Source organism: Zalophus californianus, chromosome 15, assembly GCF_009762305.2.
Source record: "Zalophus californianus isolate mZalCal1 chromosome 15, mZalCal1.pri.v2, whole genome shotgun sequence".
Classification (NCBI taxonomy): Eukaryota; Metazoa; Chordata; class Mammalia; order Carnivora; family Otariidae; genus Zalophus; species Zalophus californianus.
Genome location: NC_045609.1, coordinates 88,134,182 through 88,158,582, shown reverse-complemented (window position 1 = coordinate 88,158,582; position 24,401 = coordinate 88,134,182). Strand labels below are relative to the sequence as shown.

At 51.5% G+C, this 24,401-nt stretch overlaps 1 protein-coding gene across 5 annotated transcripts in view; it reads right to left on the bottom strand.

Annotated features, from left to right (window-relative positions):
• INPP5A (inositol polyphosphate-5-phosphatase A) overlaps positions 1–24,401 on the bottom strand; it is a 174,174-nt gene that overhangs the window by 51,319 nt on the left and 98,454 nt on the right. For all 5 annotated transcript variants that reach the window (XM_027591301.2, XM_027591310.2, XM_027591322.1 and 2 more), the window contains exons 5-6: positions 12,190–12,253; positions 2,976–3,079 (exon numbers count right to left, since the gene is read on the bottom strand). In XM_027591301.2, coding sequence (XP_027447102.1) covers positions 2,976–3,079; positions 12,190–12,253 — 168 coding nt within the window. The remainder of the gene's footprint in view (positions 1–2,975; positions 3,080–12,189; positions 12,254–24,401) is intronic.

Genomic DNA, 24,401 nt, shown 5'->3' with positions numbered 1-24,401 from the left:
AAGAGCAGGGCCGGCGCCAGGCGGGCACGTGCCCGACAGCTCTGCCCACGTGGCACCCCCGGGGCCCTACCCGGCCGCGGACTCAGGGAACACACAGACCTCTGCACACCTGAAAAACATTACCGATGGGATGCTCGAAGCATCAGGATTTTTGTTAAATAAGCTTTTCCTTCTGTTCATTAAGCCACGCTCACTTCTGCCACATCCACATGTCGACAGACCCCACGGACCAGACACAACTTCTAACGCGACAATATCATGTCAAACTGAGTAAGGACGGCGGCCCCAGGAAGGCCAGTGCTGCTGCTCTGGGGGTCACCCGAGTCCCAGCAAAACACACTGCTCTCCGGTAGACAGACTGGGATCTGTCTTTCCTTTCCTTTCAGAAAACCTTTCCCTTGCCTGTGGATGGGACCGTGGTCACCCAGGACCCCCCGCACTGCTCCCACGGGGGAGAGGCAGCCACTGGCTGTCAGCCACCCCCTCGGAGCCACCAGCACCTCACAGACACTGAGGCCCCTGGGGGCGTGTGCCCCCTGGGCGGTGTGCAGGATGTGGAACACCATAGCTGGAGCCCTAGACTTCGTCTGACCCCCGCAACGCTGACCCCAAGCCGCCTCACGCACACGGCCTGGGCCAGCAGAGGGAAGGGTCAGGATCCTGGGCCAGGCCACAGGGCCCCACACGTGCCGCGGTCTAGGGAGCCAGTTTGCAGACGCCGGGCGCAGAAGACAGCCTGAGGGCTGGGGGGCAGGGAGCCCCTCAGAAGGAGGCCTGCTGTCCTGCAGGGACAGACTGAGCTTTGGGGGCTCAGCAGGCGTCTGACTCCTCTTGGGGCATATCCTGCGTGGGGCACTGCTTTGCTCTCTCCTTCTTCTGGTGCCGGAGGGACGCGGCACCTGCCACGTAGGTCTCTTCTCTGCGAGCATCACAGCTCATGGCCGACCGATTCCGGGGGCCTCCAGTGACCTGGGCTCCAAGGGCGAAGACGAGAGGACCCGTGGTGGGAGGAAGAGGGACCTGGGCGGTGAGCACCACACACAAGCTCCATCACAGATGGAGTGATCAGCGCGCGTCCTGCCCTCAGGGAGTGAGTGTGGGCCGTGCAGCAGACACCCAGGCCCCCGCTGCATGGAGCTCCCCCCGAGCACGCAGAGCTGCTCAGCTCTTCTGCGTGGAGGCTGGGCACCGTGAGCCACTCGCTCTTCAGCAAGCGCCAGTTCACAGCCTTCGGGCGGCTGGATGTTGCCAACAGACGGCACTGCTGGGTTGTGGCACTGCTGCGGCCTCAGACATGCCCCCACCCCGCACTCGTGTCCTCACGCCCGTGGGCCCTCCAGAGTCCTGCCTCTCCCTCAGGTGCATGGCCCCTCGTGTCCGCCCCTCTGGGGCACGCCCCAGCCAGCCACCAGGCGCAGGTGAGTGCCCTCCTGGGCTGAGGACGGAGGAGCCAGGCGACCCGGGGTCTCTGGCGCAATCACTCGGGCTGACGAAACAGAGCGGGAGAGGCAGCTGAGAGGAGCCTGGGGGCTTCTCAGCCACCGGGTGCCGCGGGACACCCCTCAGAGAAGACGCAGGGGTACCTGCTCCCAAACCTTCCTGAGTACCTGTTAGAGCTTGCTCTCCCCCTGCTGTGGAGTGCTTTCTCCAGCCCGCCGTCCCCACTAGGGCCCGTGGTCACTCTCAGTGGCCCCGCTCGGCTCTGAAGCTGACTCTGTGGCCCTCGGCATCTCCAAGGGGACAGCAGTCCTGGACGGATGTTCAGGGAGGACTGGCAGGATTCACTCTGCTGCTTCCAGAGCTTTCCGGCCATGCTGCAATGTCAAGAGCAGCAGGGCACAGCAGGGGCTGGGGCAGCCAGGACAGAGGCCGGCCCCCTGACACTGCGTCCTTGGCTCAGGGACAAGCGAGGAGGAAGCTGCATCCATCCTTCATGGTGGCTGCCACAATTCCTTCACCCCGGGCTTGGGTCATAAACAAGTTAATATACTCGTGGCCTTGCTGAAAATCAGCTCCACGTGCTGGTGGGCGTCTCCACGGACAGTGGGCAGTCCTCGGGCAGGGGGCACCTGGTGGGGCAATCCTTCTTGCGCTGAGCCAGCCTCCGCCGTGGCGGGGAGGTGGGCCTCACGGGAGTGTGAGGCACACCATCCCAATGCTTCAATCACAGACGCACCCTCCATCGTGACTTCACAGATGACGGAAGGGCATAGTGAGCGACTCTGGGTCAACGCGTGAATCAGACAGGACTAGCAGGCTCCAAAATGCTGGCGGGCGTGTTTACTAGAACACCTGAATCTAAGATTATCTGTGCAGTGTAATGACTGCATACAAATAATAAAACCACACAAAAAGGCACCAAAACCCACTGGAAATAGATCAGCACATCCTGGTTAACTGAGCGGTGGGTGGTTAAGGAGCCCCTGCTGTCCCTGAGCTTCTGAGCTCCGTGGTGCAGGCACCCCCAGACACGGGGAGGGGGCACCCTCAGCTCTGGTTTTCGGCTGTGCCTCTGGCTGGCTGCACCCCTGAGGCTTCATCTGTGAGATGCCAGAGGGCCCGCCCAGCCTTCCCAGGGAAGATACCCCCGCGCACCCCAGCATCGCTGGCCAGATCCACCTGCTCCAGTCTAACACTTGCTGGGGGGCCCCTGGCCTCTCCAGGCCTCACAACGAACTGACGATTATCTTCCTACCTCTCGTGGGGAGGGTTACTCTGCCTGGAAATGATGTTAGAAAATGTGATTTGTGTAACGACAGACGATGCAGGTTCTCAGCCCCCACCAAACACCACCCAGATGGACCCACGTGGGCCTGAGAACCCCCCAGAAAGACCGCCTACTGCAGCACGCTGGCAGCCAGGACGGGACCTCCTCCCTTGGAACACGAGGCCTTCAGCTCCTATGTTTTTCCTCACTCCCAAGGCGCGTGCTCTGAGGGGTAAGTGTGCCGGGGGGGCCGGCGGCCGGGACGCACCTCGGGGAAGTAGTCCTGCGGAAACTTCTCCTTCTCCAGCATGGGTGTGCTCTCCAGCGTGTCCGAGTAGATCTCTTTGCCGGTGACTTTTTTATACTTCTTGGCTGGAAAAGAGCATAAGGGTGACATGAATGACCCCACGGTGGCACCCCACCCAAGCAGTGTGGCCCGCAGGGAGCACGGGGGCCGCGGGGGGGGAGGACCTGCTGCTCTGGGGGATGCCAGTGGCTCGTAAATTCCCACCCCACGACCTGGAGCCCGACACTCCACTTCATTATCCCCTAAGAGCTTCCAGCCTGCAGATTTACAAGGGCTAATTGGCGTCCTCTGTTAAAACCGTGAATATATTTAGGACGGCCGCAGAATAACCATTCACTCATACCTTAATACGAATTTACTTAATAACATCGATTTCCTCCTCACATGCAGCCGACATCACTCATGTCCAAGGAAGAGCAGTTTTTCTGTGAGGCTAAGACACGGAGTACGGCGTAGACCGCTCCCGGGACCCTACGCCTGGACCAACGGCCCCGCGGACAGGGCTTGGTCTAGACCTTTCACATCCAGGCCCAGGCCTGCTTCTTTCCATCGCTCCACGCCCATGGTGGGGTCTCACGAGTGGCCCCAAGATGCCACGCAGGAAGCTCGGGCAGCAGCGGGCCCAGACGGCTGCTCCTGGGCCGGGAACACTTGGGACGAGGCGAAGCTCCCGGCTGTTAGGAGACTGCCAGGGGACAAGGGATGAAGTGTGCTGTCTGTTTCTGTGGGGGTCACGCTCCCTGTTCCACCACAGCTCACACCTGCAGCTCCTGGAGCACCATGGGCCCCATGAATGAGATACATGGGCAGTGTCTGGGGACAAAGCTCTGGGCCCTGCGGGCTTGGGGGGAGAGTGAACCCCGGGTCAAAGCCAAACACTGGTGGGCAAGGACTCTGACAATCTGCCCCACCAGCAGGAGGCAGGATGGGGCGTTTGGGGATGGAGGGGAGTGAGGACAGAGCAGTGACGTGGAGCCATCCCCCAAATGCCGAGCTGCACATGCTCACTGTGCCCACTGTCCCTCTGGCCTCGCTCCCAAACACGGGCACGATCACCGAGACGACTGGTGCATGTGGTTCTGTCCCCTCTCACCAATCACCACGGCCTCCGAGGCCTGTGGGGGGACACAGGACAAACCCCATCAGACAGGAGGCTGGTGCCAGGAGGCAGGTGGGCACGGCTTGTGTCAATGAACAAGTGACCCCCACGTGGCCCACCACGTCCCATTCCTGACACCCACCGCCACTGGAAATGGTGCAGAAGTGTGTGCATTGTGGGAGGCACTTCCTGGAGCTACGCATCCGTGTCCGTGGACGGACAGCATTTATCAAATACCGCACCAGGGGGCAGTGTAAGCGCCCATCTGAGAAGGCTGCAGGCCACCTGCCCCGGCACGGGGGGCTCTGCGGGGGAGCTAACCACTCCCGGGATGGTGGGCCTGGGCGCCCCACCCACAATGGGAGGGTTTTCTCGTGGCCTCGGCCCGCAGTGTGGGCTCCCTGATGTGCCTCACCCTCCTCCCGTCCCTCCCAGGGCCTTCTCGAGCTGCCTCCTTGCCACCGAGGCCCAGCAAAGGCCCAGCTGTCCCTCCAGCGGTCAGCACCTGGAGCCAAGCCTGAGTCACGACACTGGGCCACCGGGGGCACCTGTTCCTGCGCTGCAGGGGGTGGACGCCCCCAGGACAGATGCCCACGGTCCTCCACGAGCCACGTGGTCTGCAGCATGTCAATGGAGAAGGGGAGAAGAGACTGTCGCAGGGAGACAATTCTGCTTCAGAGGAAAACCCTCGTTGCCATAAGAAAGGGGAAGAGGCTGGGGGAGTTGGAGCAAAAGGAGGCCTTCGTGCTTTGCTGAAGAACACACTTGGTTTCTCAGAGCAGTGTCAGGAGCAAGAACACTGAATGGGAAGCGCCCTGCCCTCCCCAACAGTCTGTCCTGCGCTGACACGTCACGTGTGCCTACGCCGTGACGCGCTGAGGTCCGTACGGAGGTCAGGGCCGCCTGTGCGCTGCGCATTCCTGGGGCTCTGACAACTGCACCGTGTCCTCGGGGCGCCACCCACTCCCCCGCCCTCCCCAGCCCCTGTAACGCAGACCACTTACACCCTCTGTCTCCCGCCTTCCCTAACTGTCCTCTTGCTGCCTTTTCCCACCAGCTTCTTTCACTCAGAAATACTGAATTAAGGTTCTTCTGTCCTTCTGTGGCTGGATGACTCATTTCATTTTATTGCTCTATAATATCCCACTGTGTGGATGGACCACAGTTTACTTATCCATTCACCTATAAAGGACACATTCTGGTTCCTTCCAGTTTTTGGCAATTATGAATAAAGATATTATAAATATTTCTGTAGGTTTCTGGGTGGACCTAAGTTCGCAACTCCTTCGGGTAACATGCCAAGCAGCAGGATTGCTGGACTGTGCTGTAAGCCTACGTTTAGTCTGTAAGAAACTGCCACGCTGTCCAAAGTGACCACACCATGCTGCACCCCCAGCAGCTGCGGGTGGGAGCTCCTGCTGTTCCTCATCCTCCCGGCGTCTGGGACTGTCAGCGCTCTGGATGGTGGCCATTCCAACAGGTACGTGGTGGTGTCTCCTAACACACGATGTGGAGCCTATTTTCACAGTTTGATTTGCCATCCGTACCTCTTCTTGAGTGAGATGTCTGTTGAAATTTTTTAATTGGATTGTTTTCTTATTGTTGAGTTTTAAGAGTTCTTTGCATATTTTGGATTATCAGATGTCTCTTGCAAATATTTTCTCCCAGTCCATGGCTTGTCTTTCCATTCTCTTCACAGTGTTTTGTGCAGAGATTTTTAACTTTAACAAAGTCCAGCACATCAATTTTCCTCATGGACTGTGGTGCTGTATTTAAGAAGTCATCACCGGGATGCCTGGGTGGCTCAGTCGTTAAGCGTCTGCCTTCGGCTCAGGTCATGGTCCCAGGGTCCTGGGATCGAGCCCCGCGTCGGGCTCCCTGCTCAGCGGGAAGCCTGCTTCTCCCTCTCCCACTCCCCCTGCTTGTGTTCCCTCTCTCGCTGTGTCCCTCACTGTCAAATAAATGAAATCATAAAATAAAATAAATAAAATAATAAAATAAAATAAAAGTCATCACCAAACCCAAACTCACGTACCGTTTCTGCATTACCTTCCAGGCATTTTATACTTTCATGCCTTATACTTAGGTCTATGATTTGCTTTCAGTTAACTTTTGTGAAAGTGTGAGGTCTGGCTCTAGATTACTTTGCAATAGACGTCCAGTTGTTCCAGCACCATCTGTAAAAGAGACCAACTTTGCTCCATTGTGTTGCGTTTGCTTTGTCAAACGTCAGTCGACTGTATTTATGGGGGTCTATTTCTGGGCTGTACTCTGTGCCGTTGATCTTTTTGTCTATTTTTTTCACCAACACCATACTGTCTTAATTACTGTAGCTTTTATAGTGAGTCTTGAAGTCGGGCAGTGTCAGTACTACAATGTTGTTCTTCTCTTTCAATATTGGGTTGACTATTCTGGGTCTTTTGTCTCTCCATGTAAACTTTGGAATCAATTTGTTGATATCTACAAAGTAACTTGCCGGAATTTCGATTAAGATTATACTGAATCAATGGATCAAGCTGGAAAGAACCAGTATATTGAAAATGTTGAGTTTTCCTGTCCATGAACATGGGATATATTGCTCCATTTACTTAGATCCTCTTTGATTTCTTTTCAGCAAAGTTTTTAGTTTTCCTCATATTAATCTTGTACATATTTTGCTTGATTTATTTCTAAATATTTCCTTTGTGTGTCTGCTAATGTAAATGGTATTTTGTTTTTAACTTCAAATTGCACCTATTCATTGTTGGTATATAAAAGCCACTGACTTTTGTATATTAGCTTTGTATCCTGCAACCTTGCTTATTTGTACCAGTTTTTGTTGTTGATGATTCTTTCAGATCTTCTATATAATCATGTTATCTGAGAACTAAGAGAGTTTTATTCTTTGCCACTCTTTATTTCCTCTTCTTGTCTTAACGCACAGCCAAGATTTCTGGTGCAATGTTGAAGGGAAATGGTGACAGTGGACATCCTTACTTCAGACCAGAAGCATCTAGTTTCTCACTATGATGTGTGATGTGGCATGTAGGTTTCTCTAGCTGTTCTTTACCAAGTTGAAGTAGTTTTCTATTCCAAGCTTGCTGGGACTTATTATGAATAGGTGTCAGACTTAGTCAAATACTTGTTCTGCATCCACTGACATGATCATGCGGCTTTCTTCTTTAGCTTGTTGATATGATGTATTAGATTAATTGACTTTCAAATGTAGAACCAGTCTTGCATACCTGGAATAAATCTCAATTTGTCATGGTGTGTGATTCTTCTCACACGCTATTGAATTCAAGTGCTAATATTATGTTGAGGATTTTTGTATTTTATGTTCATGAGAGCTACTGGCCTATGGTTTTCTTTTTCTGTAATCTCTTTCTTTGGTTTTGGTATAAGGTAATTTTGGCCTCACAGAAGGAGTCAGAATGTTTTCTCTCTGCTTCTATTTTCTGAAAGAGATTATAGAGAATTGGTCTAATTTCTTCCTTTAATGTTTGGTATAATTCATAGTGAAACCATCAGGCCTGGTGCTTTATTTTTTAGAAATTTATTAATTATTGATTCAATTTCCTTAATAGACAAAAGGCCTATTCAGATTATCTAGTCCTCCATGTATGAGTTTTGGTCAATTGTATTTTTCAAGGAATTGGCTCATCTAAATCATCAAATTTATAGGCACAGACCTGTTCACAGTATAACTTTATTATCCTTTCAATGTCTATAGCGTCAGTAGTGATGACCCCTCTCTCATCTCTACTATTAGTAATTTGTGTTTTCTTTTTTCCCTGGTTAGCCTGACTAGAGGTATATCAATTTTATTGATCTTTTCAAAGAATCAGCTTTGGGTTTTGTTAATTTTCTCTATTGAGTTCCTGTTTTCAATTTCATTGATTTATGCTCTAATTTTTATTATTTATTTTCTTATGATTTGGATTTATTTTGCTCTTCTTCTAGCTTCCTAAGGCAGAACCTTAGATTATTGATTTTAAATCTTAACCTTTTTTTCTAATACATACATTTGATGCTACAAATGCACTGCTTTCACTACAACCCACAAATTTTGATAAGCTGTATTTCACTTTCATTTAGTTCAAAATATTTTTAAAATTTCTCAAGACTTATTCTTTGACTCATGTGTTATTTAGAAGTGTATTGTTTCATACCCAAGTGTTAAAGTAAAAAACAAAGAGAGACCAGCCTTTAAAGTTCCCTGAGCAGACAAAGCCAGTTTAGTCATACAAAGGTGAAATTAGCTTATTTTGCAAGACTAACTTAAACTGAGTCATTCCTTGCTTATGCCTCTAAAAATCTGTTTCCCAAGGTTGATATGAGGTAACCACTAACCACTCCCATCATTTAAGAGAATTCTAATATCATAACCAATCACTGCGGAGAATAAAATCACTGCGTCCACACCACATGAGCTGTTTTATAACAATATACCCCAGAGCCCCACTCCATGTTTTGGTTGGAATGCTTGGGTTTGCAAACAGTCTTGTTGATGTGTGCACAACAAACTTTTACTAATTATTACTTCGGTGATTCATTGGTTTTACTTCTGTTATTTCTGAACTTTGACACAAGTATTTTGGGATTTTCTAGCTATCTTTCTGTTACTGATTCCTAGTTAAATTCCATTGTGGTCCAAGAGTATACTTTGTATGATGTCTGTTCTTTTAAATTTGTTGAGTATTTTATGGCCCAGAATGTGGTCTACCATGGTAAATGCTCCATGTGAACTTGAGAAGAATGTGTGTTCTGCTCCTGTTGGAGAGAATATTCTATAAATGTCAATTAGGTCCCATTGACTGATGGTGCTTCTGAGTTGAACTATGTCCTTACCAATTCTCTGCCTGCTGGATCTGTCCATCTCTGATAGAGGGGCACTGAAGTCTCCACCTGTGACAGTGGATTCATCCATTTCTCCTGGAAGCTCTCTCAGTTTTTCCCTTGTGTGTTGTGATGCTCTGTTGTTAGGTGCATACACGTTAAGAACTATTATGTCTTCTTAGAGAACTGACCCCTTTACTGTTATGTAATAAATAGCCTTCTTTATTCCTAGTAACTCTCCTTGCTCTGAAGTCTGCTGTGTCTGAAATTATCATTGCTACTCTGGTGTTCTTCTGACTAGTGTTAGCATGGTCTATCTCTCTCCATCCCTTGACCTTTAATCTTTATGTGTCTATGTATTTTAAGTGGGTTTCTAGCAGACAACACAGAGTTGGGTCTTATTTTTTTAACCACTCTGACCGTTTGTCTTGTAACTGGTGTATTTGTACCACTGACATCTAAAGTGAACCGTGATAGAGTTGGAGTAAGATGCTCCATATCAGTACCGCCTCCATCTGTTGCCTTTGTTTTCTGTCTTTTTTGTCTTTCCCTCTTTTTCTGTAGACTTCTCTGGTTTAACTGAGCATTTTATATGATTCCATTCTCTCTCCTCTATTATTAGCATGTCAATTGTGTATCATTTTAAAAATCTGTAGCGGTTGCCATAGTTTGCAATACACATTGACCACCGATCCAAGTCCACTCTCACGTAGCAAGCACTGTATTCCTCCACAGAAGTGCAGGTTCCCTGCGACAGAGTCCCCAAGCTCCTCTCTCCCATTCCTCCTGACGTCGCTGTTACTCATCTCACTTACCCATAAGCTACAGGCACCCACCGTGTTGTTGCTCTGGACACTATGAACAAAAGTTATCTGTCAGATTAAGAATAACAGGAAATGAAATATTTTACCTTCGTTTACTCCTTCTGTTAACACTCTTTCTTTCTTAATGTAGATCTAAGCACCTGGTCTATACCAGCGGTGTTTCCTGTGGGGACTCAGAGGCTAACTTTTCCTCCCATGTCCTGTTCCTGTCTCCTCTGCAGTCTTTGCACTCTTGTGAGACTCCTCCTTAAACAGAGGGTGAGCTTGGAGACTCTCTGCCATGACATCTGGTGCAATGATGGGCACTGCGGCTGGGGGGAGGGACACTGTTGTACAGTCCGGTGAGTGGCCCTGCCTCGGTCCTTTGGCCAGCATGAGCCCAGGCTGCAACCTTCTCACATGCTCTCAGCACCACGGCCCCTCAAGCACGACAGCGAGGCCAGCGGAGGCTGATGCTGCCCACCTGCCTGCCCGAGGCCTGCTGGGCAGCTCTGGTGACATGCGGGCATGCCTTTCGGGAGGAACGAAGGACTCTGGACAACTTCAAAACAGCTCTTTCCCCCTCCGCCTGCCAGAAGCACGAGGGGGTTTTTCTCTGATCTTCACCGTAACAATATGGTGGGGCTCCTACAGTCAAAGCTCAACAAAGTGCGGAGGGGGGGCAGCTCTCTCAAGCCTCTAGCTTTGCACGCCCCTCCCAGCGGCTCCCACCTGCACCAGCTCCCGGAAGCTGTGGCTCTCAGGGTCTGCCTGCCTGTCCCTCCAGGCTGGGGGCAGCACCAGCCCTGTGGCCTCACTCCTTTGATCTGAGAGACTCGCCCTGCTCCGTTTGCTCCGCACCATCCACGCTCTTCAGGTGTCAGACCAGAAACGCATGTCCCTTTCACCACTTTTCGTCCACACCTTCTGGGAGTCCTCAAATTTCTAACTACGTACTAAATTCAGCCTATTCTTAAAAAGTTTATTCAAGCTTTTCACAAATTTGAGACTGTTTCTGCTATAACTTAAGTCGAAGTGTAAGAAGGAGGCGTGAAGAGCAGGGGTGGGCATTCCTGCTCCCGAGACCCGCCGTGCCTGAGCCCTGCACCTGCGCTGTGGGCACTGATGTCACGTCCAGCCACTGGCGCGCCCCCAGAAGCAGCACATACTCCTGCCACAGAGGCGCTCAGGGCGCGATCACCACCACCGTCTCCACTCTCATCACTGACAACATGGGGGCCCCTTGGAAGGTGTGCTGGAGGCAAAGGTACATCTCATGTACAGTTTCAAAGAAACCCCGGGCTAGCAGGGTACATCATGACTGATCTGAGTTAGCGGTAAAATGTGTATGGAAATAGTGACTCAAAGGAAGGGGAAAGTTCAGTAGACCAGCTCTGTGCCTACCCTCGAAGAACAGGCTCATGAGAGGCGTCACACCATTCTGCTTCCAGCCCCACCTGGAGCGCGCGGGGTCTGAGCACCTACCCTCTGCTCTGCTCCCTCTCACCCACAGCCCTGCTGCTGGAGAACACGGCCCAGGGGTGTCCAGGGTCTGTTAACATTGCAGGGACAGTGGCCTCTGGCCTGTCTCTCGCCAGGTTTGCAAGGCTACTCCCAGCACGTTCCTCGGTGGGAAAGCCACATGCTTGCATTTAAAACTGTGCAAAGAATCCTCAGGCAACATGGCCAATGAAAAATCATCCTGCTGGCTGGAACCCTGTTCCTAACATCGATGAAATCGCTACTCAAGCCACTTAGGGAAGACTCTGCTTCAGCATTTCAGAAGAGGTGATCTGTCTCCTAAGTGAGCAAAGATAATGAATCTGAACAACCTGACATAATTAGTTGCTCTCCACAGTTATTACAACTTCAGTGACATCTCAAATTAATGTGATCTGGCTCAGGAGCCGACGTGGAGTCAGGGGACTCGTGTGGAGTGAAGAGAAGGTGTCGCAGGTGCACGCGGGGGCCGGGGGGTCTGGGCCCCAGGCTCACGTGTGCGGAGACACAGACATAAAGGCGGCATGTCCAGGAGCTCAGGACAAACCTCCTCCACACAGCACATGCGCCGGCCCAGGACGGGGGGCATTTTTCACTCCACCGCTAATGTTGGCTCATTTTAAAGACCCCCTCCCGCGCTGGTCTTCATTTTCTCCCATTTGATACAGATACAAGGCCCTTCCCCAGGCCCCTGCACTGCACTGGAGGAGAGACAGGGTGCCCTGCCAGCCCCGCCCTGGGAGCAGGAGGGGAGGGGAGGGGATTAGGGGGGCAGGGTCCGGGGCGGGGTCCGGGGCGGGGTCCGGGGGCGGCATCCCGGGCGGGCGGGGTCCCGGGCAAGAATGTCCCTGGAATCCAGAGGGCCTTGAGCACCAGGTTTGCATGGGAGGCCCCTGGTTAGTGGCTGCGACCTTCTCACAGGGACGCCGGGCGGGGGAGCCCAGAAAAGTCTTACCTTTAAAGTCAAACTGGTAGATGTTTTTTAAGGATTCATGAAGAAAATAAAAGCTTCCTAATGCCTGCAGAGCAAAAAGAGAAACCAAGTGAGAGACCAGCACTGGGGATAGTTTGAAAGCAGTTTTAAGTGAGGAACAAAATGCTCTTGTGAAAACAAGAGTTCACTCCTCAGGGCCTAATCACGGTCACTGGGATGAGACGTTAGCCACACTTATCCCCACAGATAAGGCCCTTCCCCCAACAGGGGCGTGCACTCCAGCGGTCTGCTCTGGGCTGTGGGTGCCAGGGTCCAGCGGGAAGGGCTCAGAGCCTGGCTCCGCCCTCGCCTCGTGCTGCACCCGATAACCGGGGCCCCCGAGCAGCTGCACTCCACATGGGGCTGCAACACCACTGCCCACAGAGCCACCAGGCCCCTGCCCCATCCATGGGCTGGCGGTTCTGGGCACTGGGGTCCACTCAGGAAAGGCAAAACTGCAGAGGCCAGACGGGGGGGGGTGACCACCAGAGGAGGGTTGCCTGGGACACCTGACACTAAAGTTACCTGCTGTTTATCTGAAATTCAAACTTGGTGTTTTTTATGTGCCTGTGCACACATATATATGGATATGTGTATTCCTGTGTGAGCGGGTGTAATGTGTGTGTGCGCATGTGTGTATATATCTGTATGTGTGTCAGTGTATATGTGTGCGTATGTACGTATGCATGTGTGTATGTATGTAAACTTGTGCACATGTATTCATGTGCCTGTAATATCCATATATGTGTGTGCATGTGTGTATATCTCTGTACGTGTCTGTGTACATGCATGTGTCTGTGTACGTATGTATATACCGTGTGGATATACATACGAATATCCATGTGTACATGCGTGCACATGTGTGTCTGTGTATGTGTGTATGTATATATCATATAGATACACACACGGATATCCATGTGTACGTGCGTGCACATGCGTGCACATGCGTGTGTCTGTGTCTGTGTACGTGTGTATATATATATACCGTGTAGATATACACATGAATATCCATGTGTACATGTGTGCACATGCGTGCCTGTGTCTGTGTATGTATATACCGTGTAGATATACACATGAACATCCATGTGTACATGCGTGCACATGCGCGTCTGTGTGTATATACTGTGTAGATATACATATGAATATCCATGTGTACGTGCGTGCCGATGTGTGTGTCTGTGTACGTGTGTATGTATATACCGTGTAGATGTATATATGAATATCCATGTGTATATGCGTACACATGCGTGGGTGTCTGTGTCTATGCATATACCGTGTAGATATACATATGAATATCCATGTGTACATGCACGCACATGCGTGTGTCTGTGTATGTGCGTATGTATATACCGTGTAGATGTATATATGAATATCCATGCGTACATGCGTGCACATGTGTGTGTGTCTGTGTCTGTGTCTCTGAGTATGTGTGTGCACGTGCAGGTACATTTACATGTGCACACACACTGAATGTGTATTCATCTACATACAGATATAGATATGTATGTGTCTATATATATATATTTTATTCTTTTGCTGAACCTGGCCACCCCCACAAGGGACCTGGGGAGACAGAGCTCCAGCAGCGGCTATTCCGTGGACATGAGCCTCTGATTCAAGTGGAAAGGGCACTCCGAGAAAGTGTCAGTAAATAAATGTTGTGGCAAACCTTTACTACTGCCTTGTTGAACGTGATAAAGCAATACAATATTATGAAGTTTACAATAAATAAATGGAAAACAAATTGCCAATGCAGGCACAGAAACTGTAATTCATGGAGTCAGAAAATCCATAATTAGCTCTAATGAATATTTAAAGTCAAAGTTCAAGCTAACTTTTTCAATGTTTAACCTGCTCTATCAATACGGTTTAGGGCACGCATCTGTCACAGGACATGGCAACATCCACACAGAAGCGCACCCAGGCCTGCGGACAGGAGCCCCATGCTCACCGGGCCTTCTGACCACAGCACCTGTCAGCACTGTGCTCGTCACGTCTGAGAATATTGACTGCTTGCCTGTTTTACTAAAAACAATTAAAATACTTTTTACATATTTATAAACCTAACTGTCAAGGGTGGCAATTAATTCTCCATTAGTGAGATGCAATCCAGTCGATGCTGTACTTTTGCCAGAACAGCAAACGCAAGGTGGGAGCCTTGGATCCGCCCCCGCATGGGGCTGGCCGCAAGGCGCAGCCGGATGGTGCGGGGTGGGGGTGGGGAGCCAGCGTTTCCCCCAGAGAGCCGAGCCCCCGGGGCTCTGCTGTGCGGGATGGGGGTGGACCAGGAACGGAGACCCCAGCTCCCGTGTTCGACGGAACACGGCAAGTGACCTGTCTCTGAGACAGGCTATGGCCCGGCACTCCCGGTTGCCATCCACCTGGGCGTGTGCATGAACCGCTGCCCATGGTGGATGAAACCTACCCTCCCGCCCCACGGCTCAGCAGCTGGCTTGGGGTGCAAATGCTATAAAACCAGTTCTCAGCTCAACTGGACTCTGCTAAGGTGATGCACCTGGTCACTCATTTGCTTTCTGGAGTTGAACTCAGATGCCAGGAAGCCCCCCACCCCCCAAACACAGCCGACTCAGGGTGATGACAGGAGCAGACCACCCCTACACAGCCCCAGGGAAGACGTGCATTTGTCAAGTGCTCCCACTTCTCCTGTGGAGCTGCCCACACTGGGCTGGGGGTGACCTGGGCCTGGGCAGAAGCCAACCAGGAAAGAACACAAAGCGACTCATTAGAAAGGGCTCCATCAGTTTTTATTTGCAAACAAATCAGAGGGCCAGTAATTTATCATCCCTGCAATTAGGTTAGCAGCCAAAGTACATATCATTAACCTGCAGGCCTGCTGCATCCGGCTCACTTTTCCACAAAACAAAGGACATTCCTAAGGCTCAAGTCAGAGCGACAGCAGTGAGATGCTCTTGGGGACACATTCTTCTGCAGACACCACGGAACAGCATCTCGAGTGTGACCCCAAGGGGTAGAGGGTGTAGCGGGTGCCCCACGTCCTCATCAGTGTCAGTGGCCACCTCCTGACAGCCCCTCCAGCAGTCACCAGGACCGGACCCAGGGCCGCCTCTCCCAGGGGACAGGGCTGGTGGTGGGGGTGCGGCGGGCCCAGGAAGCCAGCTGCGGGGTCTGCACTAGGCGGGGGCATGCGGGCCAGGGTCCCGGCACAGCAGAGCTTGGGAAGTCCTACCTGCCATGAAGGGCGGCTGCACTTCACAAACGCCACACAGGCCTCAGTGAGTCCCTGCTCCCCCAAGATGGTTCACTGTGCTGTCTCTAAAAAGTGTCTTCTGCTTGTTATTTTTTAAAAATAAAATAAATGGGGGCGCCTGGGTGGCTCAGTCAGTTCAACGTCTGCCCTCGGTTCAGGTCATGATCCTGGGGTCCTGGGATCGAGTCCCGCATCGGGCTCCCTGCTCAGCGGGGAGTCTGCTTCTCCCTCTCCCTCTGCCGCTCCCCCTGCTTGTGCACACGCTCTCTCTCTCTCTCAAATAAATAAATAAAATCTTTAAAAAAAATTAGTGGATCTAAGAACAGGAAAAAGAATTTCATGAGATATTGTTAATAATCTTCAAGTTTGCAACAAATCAGAGAACCTTAGCTGTTCTAAGTTAGAACTAACAGACTTGAATGAATGATGGCTAGAGAGTGTGATGAAGCCCCTGGCTCTTGGCCCACTCTGTCCCACGTGGGCAGACAGTGTGGAGGACGCGGGTGTGATGGTGGGAGCCTCACCCATGAGTACGTGGTGAGCACTGAGCAGGAGAAGCTGCCGGTAAGGAGGGAAGCTGCAAACACGCCCCTGTCTGAGCTCAAGGCTTAGATGTCAGAGAGGCTTCACTTGCGCAGCCCCCGAGTCATGCACCGGGACAGGCAGTTGGCTGCGAGTCCACTCTCTGGACACTGTCCCCTCGTCCAGATCTGCAGCGACCCCTGAGCTCGGAGGACACATGTGACGGGGAGACGGGCGTGTCCTACAACGTCCCATGTTCACAGTCAGGGGACACGTGGCACTCACCCTCCGAGACGCTGGAGCCCTCGGGAGGTGTGTGCACCTCTAGAAGTGCAGCCGCCCTTCATGGCAGGTAGGACTTCCCAAGCTCTGCTGTGCCGGGACCCTGGCCCGCATGCCCCCGCCCAGTGCAGACCCTAGAAGAGCAGCCGCACTTCTAGACACACTGACGAACTAACGCTTCACCACGCGGAGGTCGGTCAATAAAATCTGAAATACTCCTACGATGCTGCACGTACAGCATGGAAAATAAATCACACCCCAAATTAGATGGACTTCACAAGGCTGAGAAAGAGGAAGTTCCTAAAACTTCACAGGGCCAAGGTAACAAAAACCTAATCAAAAGGAGCTGAAATAAAAAAAAATGTGATAAGATTATACCAAAAAAGGAATAAAATCATAAACAGAAAATTCAGAGCAGCGGTGGCCTGGGGTGGGGGTGGGGCGGGGGCACACAGGCACAGCGGGGACACAGGGACCTGAGAGGAGTCGGCCGTGCCCTGCGCCACTGGCCTCTCCCCACAGGCGGCCGCCATCTTGAACGGTGGCGATCAAGGTCCGAGGCTCAGGGCTCTCAGCTTCATCAATACCCCCTTACCGGCTCCCTCCTCAGGAACTTGGGTTTTTTTTTTCCATTCAAAGTTCTGTTTTAGAGATGCTACATACTGAGACATGTAACTTTAGCTCACTTTTAATGCTCCGTAACAATCTAATATACAAAAACCCTGCAATTTTTATCCATTCTCTACTGGAGGTGAAGCCTGTCTCTAATATTTTCACTATTACAACTGATGCTACGGTGAACATGCTTGCATGGACACACAAGGTGCACGTATGTATTAAACGTGCGTGCATACGTACGAGACTGAGCTTCTGGGTCACAGTGTCTGTGCACCTTCAGTGCAGGTGTCATCAGCTTGCCTGACGACCCAGACCTCACCGGCATTTCGGGCAGGGCCTGCTGCTCCACAGCTCTGGCCAAAACCTGGTGTCAGCAGACTGTGGTCTTAGCCAGGGGGGTCGTGAAATGACACACATCGCACGTCACTGTTGTTTTGATTTGCATTTTCATTATACCATCATAGTTGAGCATTGCTTTTTTAAGACTATTGACAATTAAGATTTCTCCTGTGAACTCCTTATTCATATCTTCTATTTCTCTTTTTCTCATTTTACAAGATCTTTAATTTTTTAAATATAATTTGATATTCTCTTCATCTATTACTTGCATTACAAAGAATTTCTCCCTCTTTAGCTTATCTTTTTATGGCATCTTTCATTAAATGAAAAGTTTTTATTTTTAAAGTAGTCAAATTAATCAGGGCTCCTGGGTGGCTCAAGTCAGTTCAGCATCCGACTCTTAATTTTGGCTCATGTCACGATCTCTGGGTCATGAGATCAAGCCCCGCCCTGGGCTCTGTGCTGAGTGTGGAGCCTGCTTGAGGTTCTCTCTTCCTCTCCCTATGCCCCTCCCCCTACTCTCCCTCAAAAAAAAAATAGTCAAATTAATTATTAATCAATATATTCCTTTATGGTTTAAGCCTTTATGTCTTATTTGGAAATAGTTCCTTAATTTGACTCCACAGTGACAGTCTCTATATTCTCGTAAAAGCAGTAAGATTGTGTTTTACCCATTTAAGATTTTAGGGTAACAGAGACTTGTTAGTGGGTGTGGCACAAGGTAGAATCCAGCGTTATCTCATTCTCTGTGGAAACTGACTGGTCTCTCCATGATTGTCACTGTCACTCTCATATTCCATCTGTGCACCGATGTGGGGGTCTGTTCATGAGTCTTGATTCTGCCCAATTGATCTATTTCTAGTAACAATTTTTTCCTATTTTAGCTTTACAATAATTCTTGATATTTACTAATGAAGTGCCTCATTTTATTTTTCCTCACAAGTACTTTTGTTATTTGGGGCCCTTTATATTTCCATATGAAACTTCAGAATAGCTGCTGGATTACACCCACAACATCCTGCTGGGGTTTGGATGACAGAGCCTGGAGGCGGAGGGGACATTTTTAGGATATTCAGCTTTCCTTCCCATAAACATGATACATCTTTAACCATATATTTGAGATCTTTTAAAATATCTTCTAATAAAGTTTCATAATTTTCTCTGTAAAAGTCTTGAAGATCTTTAGTTACATTTACCCTTAGTTACCTTTCAGTTTCTGTTGCTTTTAGAAAATGTAATTTTTGAAACTACCCTTGGCTTAGAACCATTTGCTGCTGGTGAACAGGAATGCCTTTAGCTGTTGTATATTAATCTTTTATTCAGCAACATTGCTCAGTTTCCTTTCCATTCCAACAATCACGGATTCTCTCTGATGATTTGTGAGAAAGGACTATTTGTTCAGGTTTGTTTCTTCTTCACAGTCTTTACCTTTTCTCTCCTTCTTGTTTGTTCTGTCTTGTTGCAGGCCCGGTGTTCTGGTTCCATGCGGAACGATAGAGCCTGGTTCTGAGAACACGGCATGTGGGGGGGCAGCCACGGATGTGCCTGAACCTCGACCTTCTGATCAACATGAAGTAGGGTAAAAGTAAAAACAGTGAGGTCAAAGATGACCCAAGGCTTGGTGAAAGAAACTGGAGCGGGCGGTTTTTCCAAGAGGAGTGGGATCTGGTGGGAAACCAGTAACCAGTATGAAACTGCCCCACAGATGTGCGTGTGGCGTGTCCACATGGGGACGCCCCACAGGCAGAAGGCTGGTGGGTCTGAGGTTCAGGGTCAACGTCGGAGTGGGAAGGGACATTTTAGCCGTCGGTGAAGGTCGGTACCAGCAACGGTGGAATGCTGAGGGAGGGCGTCTCCTCTGAGGGCTGAGCCCTGGGGCATGGTGCCACATGGTGCCTCGGCCAAGAGAGAAGCGCTGGCCAGGGCGCAGTGAGAGATGAGCACAGGGCGTTTCTGGTCTAAGTGGTGAATCACTTTCAGAGATTTTCCTTGCATTCTTGGCATCCACCTGGCAGGCGCAGGATGCATGTTTTCATATGTTGTTAGAGTCTGTTCCTGATACTGTGTGTAGCAGTTTTAGTTTCCAACCTTGTCTCTGTTCTCGGCACCCCAGGGACGTGATTCTCTGCCCAGTCTTCAGTAGCGCTCCACTCACACATGCAGAGAGTACTTTTCACGACCCCTGCATTCTCAGCGGCAGGGACCGCTGCCCTCGGCCCCTCCTTTAGCTCCAGGTTTCAGCACTAGTGGCCGCCCCGCTGGGCACCCGTCCTCCCCCCCCAGGGGACAGCACATGGCGTCTGCCTGGGGTCCCCGTGAGCCTTTTCCCCCCCCCCCTTTGTGGGGGCCTCACCCCTCCCCATCTTCCAGCGTGCGGCCCCCACATGCACAGCACTGGGCCTCCCTCAAAGGCCGGCCTCGGGGTCTGGGGTGGACTCCCACGTGGTCCCCCCCGGGCCAACTCCTGTGCGTTTCCAGGCCCCACCCCAGTTCACCCAGCCCCAGCCACACCGGCACTCAGGGACAGAAAAGGCTGAGTTCTGCCATCGTCAGGGCCTTTACCTGCTTTGCCTTCCCCATTTCAGCTTTTCACACGACCCCCTACCACTGCAGGTCTCCATGGAAAGGCTGCCTCCTCTGAGCAGCCCTCCCTGACTGCTCAAGCAGAGCCCTGGTGGCCCCAGCACAGCCCCACCCTGTCGCAGGGCTGCTCGTTCTGGCTGCTTGCTTGTTTCCTTCCCAGGAGGGGTGGGAAGCTCCTGGTTGGTGTTCTCGTCACCCGAGTCCCCAGCTCAACGCCTGGCGCACACCAGCAACCCAACAATGCCTAGTTAAGGACAGGGATGCAGAGCTGCACCTGCAGGACTGACTGCTGAGCAGTTCAAGACCCAACACACAGGACTGTTTACCCTGGTTTCAAAGGACAACCTAACACATCACTTCCACAGCCTCCAAGAAGCTGAGCAAGGCTGCAAAAAATCACACTTTTTATCAATAAGGTGAATAGCTCTTTCACGAGCAAGCCCATGCTCCTGGTTTTAGAACAACTTAACAGACTGAGTAATAAATCAAGGCAAAGCTATACTATAACATTCATTAGATTAAACAATAATAAATGAAACAAAGCTTTTGTTTAAATCAACGTACAGCTTCACTGATCTCTTCCTGTATAATAAACTGGCGAACAGCCGCTCTAATTGGGTGAGGGACATCACTACCCACGTCCCCCAGCCTCACCCAGGAGGGCAGCACGGGGGAACGGCTGCACTCAGCACGTCACTGTCACGAGTGCTGCCTTCTCTCAAAGCGGCTTTGTAACCCTCTGAAATGAGAGCTGACTTTGTAACCCTCTCAAATGAGAGCTGACTTACGTAGAAAGTCCTGACTTTCCAATTTCAGCTCCTGGGGCTAAACATGAAATGACGGCACAAAGGTGTCCCCCCATCTGACCCTCACCACAAGCCCCTCTCCAGGCCGGCTGCCTGCTCGAGAGATGCACGGATAATTTCATCTTGTCTGCCGTCCAACAGCCAGCATTAGAAGTTAATTAAATTGGTTGTCCATTGTGTTCATCTACTTACAGAGGTAACGATATTCTGCTCCTGAATTAAAGAGCGTTTTATAAAGCTTGCACCATGGGAGCTGGCATGCTGAGCACTGGGGTGCTGAGCCCTGTCACAGCCCCTGCCGGGAGTGTCCCCAATTAGTCCGTCCAGCAAGGGGCCAGGCGGAGCACAAGTCATCCTGACAGGAGGCTAAACGCTCCACGCTGTTAATATCTCGTGTGGCTACGATAAATCCCCCCAGATTAATACGCCTGTTAGCATTTCCTATGACCACAGCGAGGAGCTAGTGCAATGTAACGAGACAGCCTTCGGAGCTGGCCTTGCCGACGGGCTGCCTGGAGGGGCGCAGGGTGAGGGCACAGGAGGCACAGCGAGGGTAATGCCAGAGCCCTGCATGCAAGGGACACCTGGCAGGGCAGCTGACTTGGGAGGCAAGGGAGCGGCCCTTGAGTGGACTCAGGCGTCCACTCAGGCACCCAGTCCCTGAGCGGACGGTTACTGGCACCTTCTCTGCCGTGCGATCTTGGGCGACTGAAAGGTCCCGAGGAGTGAACGGCCTGAAGCGTGGGGGACAGTGACGGTGCTTCACACAAAGGGCCAGCTTCTGACCACAGAGGCTCTGTCCCCAGGAAGCCCTGGAACAGTGGTGTGAGCATGGGGAGGCACCCCAGGTCAAGGCCAGGGGTTCTGCCAGGGAGCTGGGGCAGGGTGGGCGCCTGAGACGGGGTCTCTGCAGAGGTGTCCAGCTTGCAATGGCTGCAAGACTCCACAGCAGACATCAGAAGACAGCTGGACACCCGGGTCTGCAGTCCAGGACAGAGGTTGGGGAGCAGATGGAAATGGGGGTGCATGACATGTGGACAGTCGATGCCACAGATGCTGAGCTTGCCCAGGAGGGACTAGAGCCAGAGCAAAGGATGGGGCTGACAAATGGACCCAGGACCACCATTAGGGAGGGACTGGGAGCAGGTGAAAGAGTCAACACAGAGACTGCCAAGTCGGGGTCAGTGAGGACAAAGAGAAGTTGTGGGGACATGGGGTGGTCACTGGGGACCCAGGGATCGGGGGGGACATGAGGTGGTCACTGGGGACCCAGGGATCGGGGGGGACATGGGGTGGTCACTGGGGACCCAGGGATCGGGGGGGACATGGGGTGGTCACTGGGGACCCAGGGATCGGGGGGGACATGGGGTGGTCAGTGGGACACGGTGTGGCACAGAGTGGTCAGTGTGGGGACCAGGGGCAGGTGGTCTCTCGGAGGGGAGAGTGGAGGAGGGAGCACGGGGACCGACCCCCCGCCTCCACACTCAGAGGTCAGAGGTGATGTGTGCAGCCATATTGAACAGTAAACACGTAAGAAATTCTGGCTCTCGAGGCTCCTCACACGTGAGAGACGGGCAGCCCCACCCCTGAGCCGTGGGAGCGGCAGCGTCCCGGGAAGGTAGAGGTGCCGGAGAGCGGCTGGAGGCTGCAGGAGATGTGGAAAAGCCCACGTCCTGCCTCTCCTCCCTGCCGCCTGCACCCGATGGGCCGTGGTGGTGGGGACGTGCCGCCTGCTTCGGATGCGCGAAGAGTGCTCCGACGACACTGTCAGGCCAGGCTCCTACAGGCTCAGCACACTCAGACTTTCCTTTCCAAAAGGGAAATCCTACTGACTCTCCCAATGGAACAGGTTTCACGAGCTAATGCCCCACAACAGGCAGGAAAAGGCAGTCAATTCCTCCTGCGGTCTTATTAGGGGGGAAGGGAGGCAGGCAGAGAAGTCCGCGTGCGTGACGGAGCCGCCACCGTGAGCCATCCCCGCGATGGCAGCGAACACCCCAGGGCACATTTTAATTCACTCACCTCTCTATTTCTCTCTCAGAATGAGTTTGTTTGCAATATAGGTACACTTTTTGATAATATGTATTTTGCAAACTGAAAGTTTCAATAACGAGCAAAGAAAAACATCAGTCTTAAAATAACCAGCTTTAATTACAAAATTTATTAAGTCATTTTTTTCATGTCTAAGTGATTAGAAATATAAATCAATAAACTTTTATGCCAATTAAATTATGTGGCGCATTTGCATCATAATCAAAGCAGCTCTGACTTTTATCTTTTCTCTTCCAAAAATCATTAGCTTTTCAATTACAATTTACCCTTACAAGCGTTCTGGAGAAATCAGTTATGTGCATTACGGATAGAGGATAATTAAAGTCAAATGCATTTTAAGAGTCAAACACAAGCTGTTTACAAAATACCTTCTGCCATTAGGGAAGCTTGGGGCATATAAAATGCTACTGAAAGACTTAATTGATTTTTAAATTTTAATTATATTGCGAATGCCATCTACTTCTGTTCCAAATAATTTAACTCAGTCCCTGTTGCAAAGAAATGCTGAACAGCTGCGTTCTGCAAAGGGTGCGCCTTCCCACCGGACCGAGACTTCAAGCCTCGCAGACCTCGTCATTTTTACTGTTTTCCACGTCACGAAGCCCTGGGAACGTGGACTGGCGGGGACTGGCACAGTGCCGGCCAAGTGCCGACCCCCTCCCTTCCATGTGCCCCGCACTCACGTGGGTCTCTGTCTCCCCACCACTGCTCTGGCCTCCGTCCTGCAAGCCTGGACGCTTCTCTGTCTGCATGAAGAACGTCCTCCAGGACTCACCGCCTCCTGTGTGGGTCTGCGGGCAACACATCCTTTATGGCTCCGTTTGAACCCACACGCGCACGGCCCCAATTCCCGGCAGGCATGTCCGCTGGACCAGAAGTCCACGGCCCCAGGGGCCACTGTGTCTGTCGTCTAACTGCTGTCTTTCTCGGTGCTGCACCTCCTTCCCCATCACAGCTTGTAAACATCCTGCGCGTCTCTGGTCGTGCTCAGAGTTACTCTCATCTCTCCGGCTCATCAGGACTCTTGAATCTGTGTGTTGAGGTCTTTCACACATTGGAAAATTGTCATTTATTATCTCATCAAAAATGACTTCTTAAAACAAACAAGAGTTCTGGTTCATCTCTCAGCTTCGTCCTTGGGCTCCAACCTCACGTGCATTAGGCCTTACTCCCCCAACCTTTCGTCTCCACGGCTTGTTGTAGTGTTTCCTTCTAGCTCATGTGCGGTTCATGTGTCAGTAGAGGCTTAGTTCACCCTTCTGTAAAATGGGGCTAACTACCCAATTCTTTGTACATGAAGGTCACGAGGGATAAAAGAACCCAGCGTCTGTCAGAGAAACCACTCGAACACATAGCTCTCCTGCTGTGTCCCCTCCCCGGATTAGGGTCCATCGCTCTCAGAACACCTTTCTTAAGTGTTAAAACCCAGCATTTACCTGATCGCCCTCTACGTCGACATACGTGGCCCTGACGGTCACCCCACCTTCTTCCACTGAGTTCCCTCCTGGGTGAGCAGGTCCTGGGGCCGCAGCATGGGGCTCCCCCCCGGCGATGGTCTCTTCGTGGTCTGGGGGCCTCCGTCAGTCATGGGGCCACCGCACATGTGACATGGGAAGATAATCGTGCTTCCCAGGGTCACTCAGAGCACCCAGGACGGGGCTCTAACAGTTCGATGGTAACGATCGTTCCCGTTAGGTGATGCCTGGACTGTTTCCTCTTACCCCGGTGCCCTTAGCATGCTACACGAGGTGAGGACGGCTTCA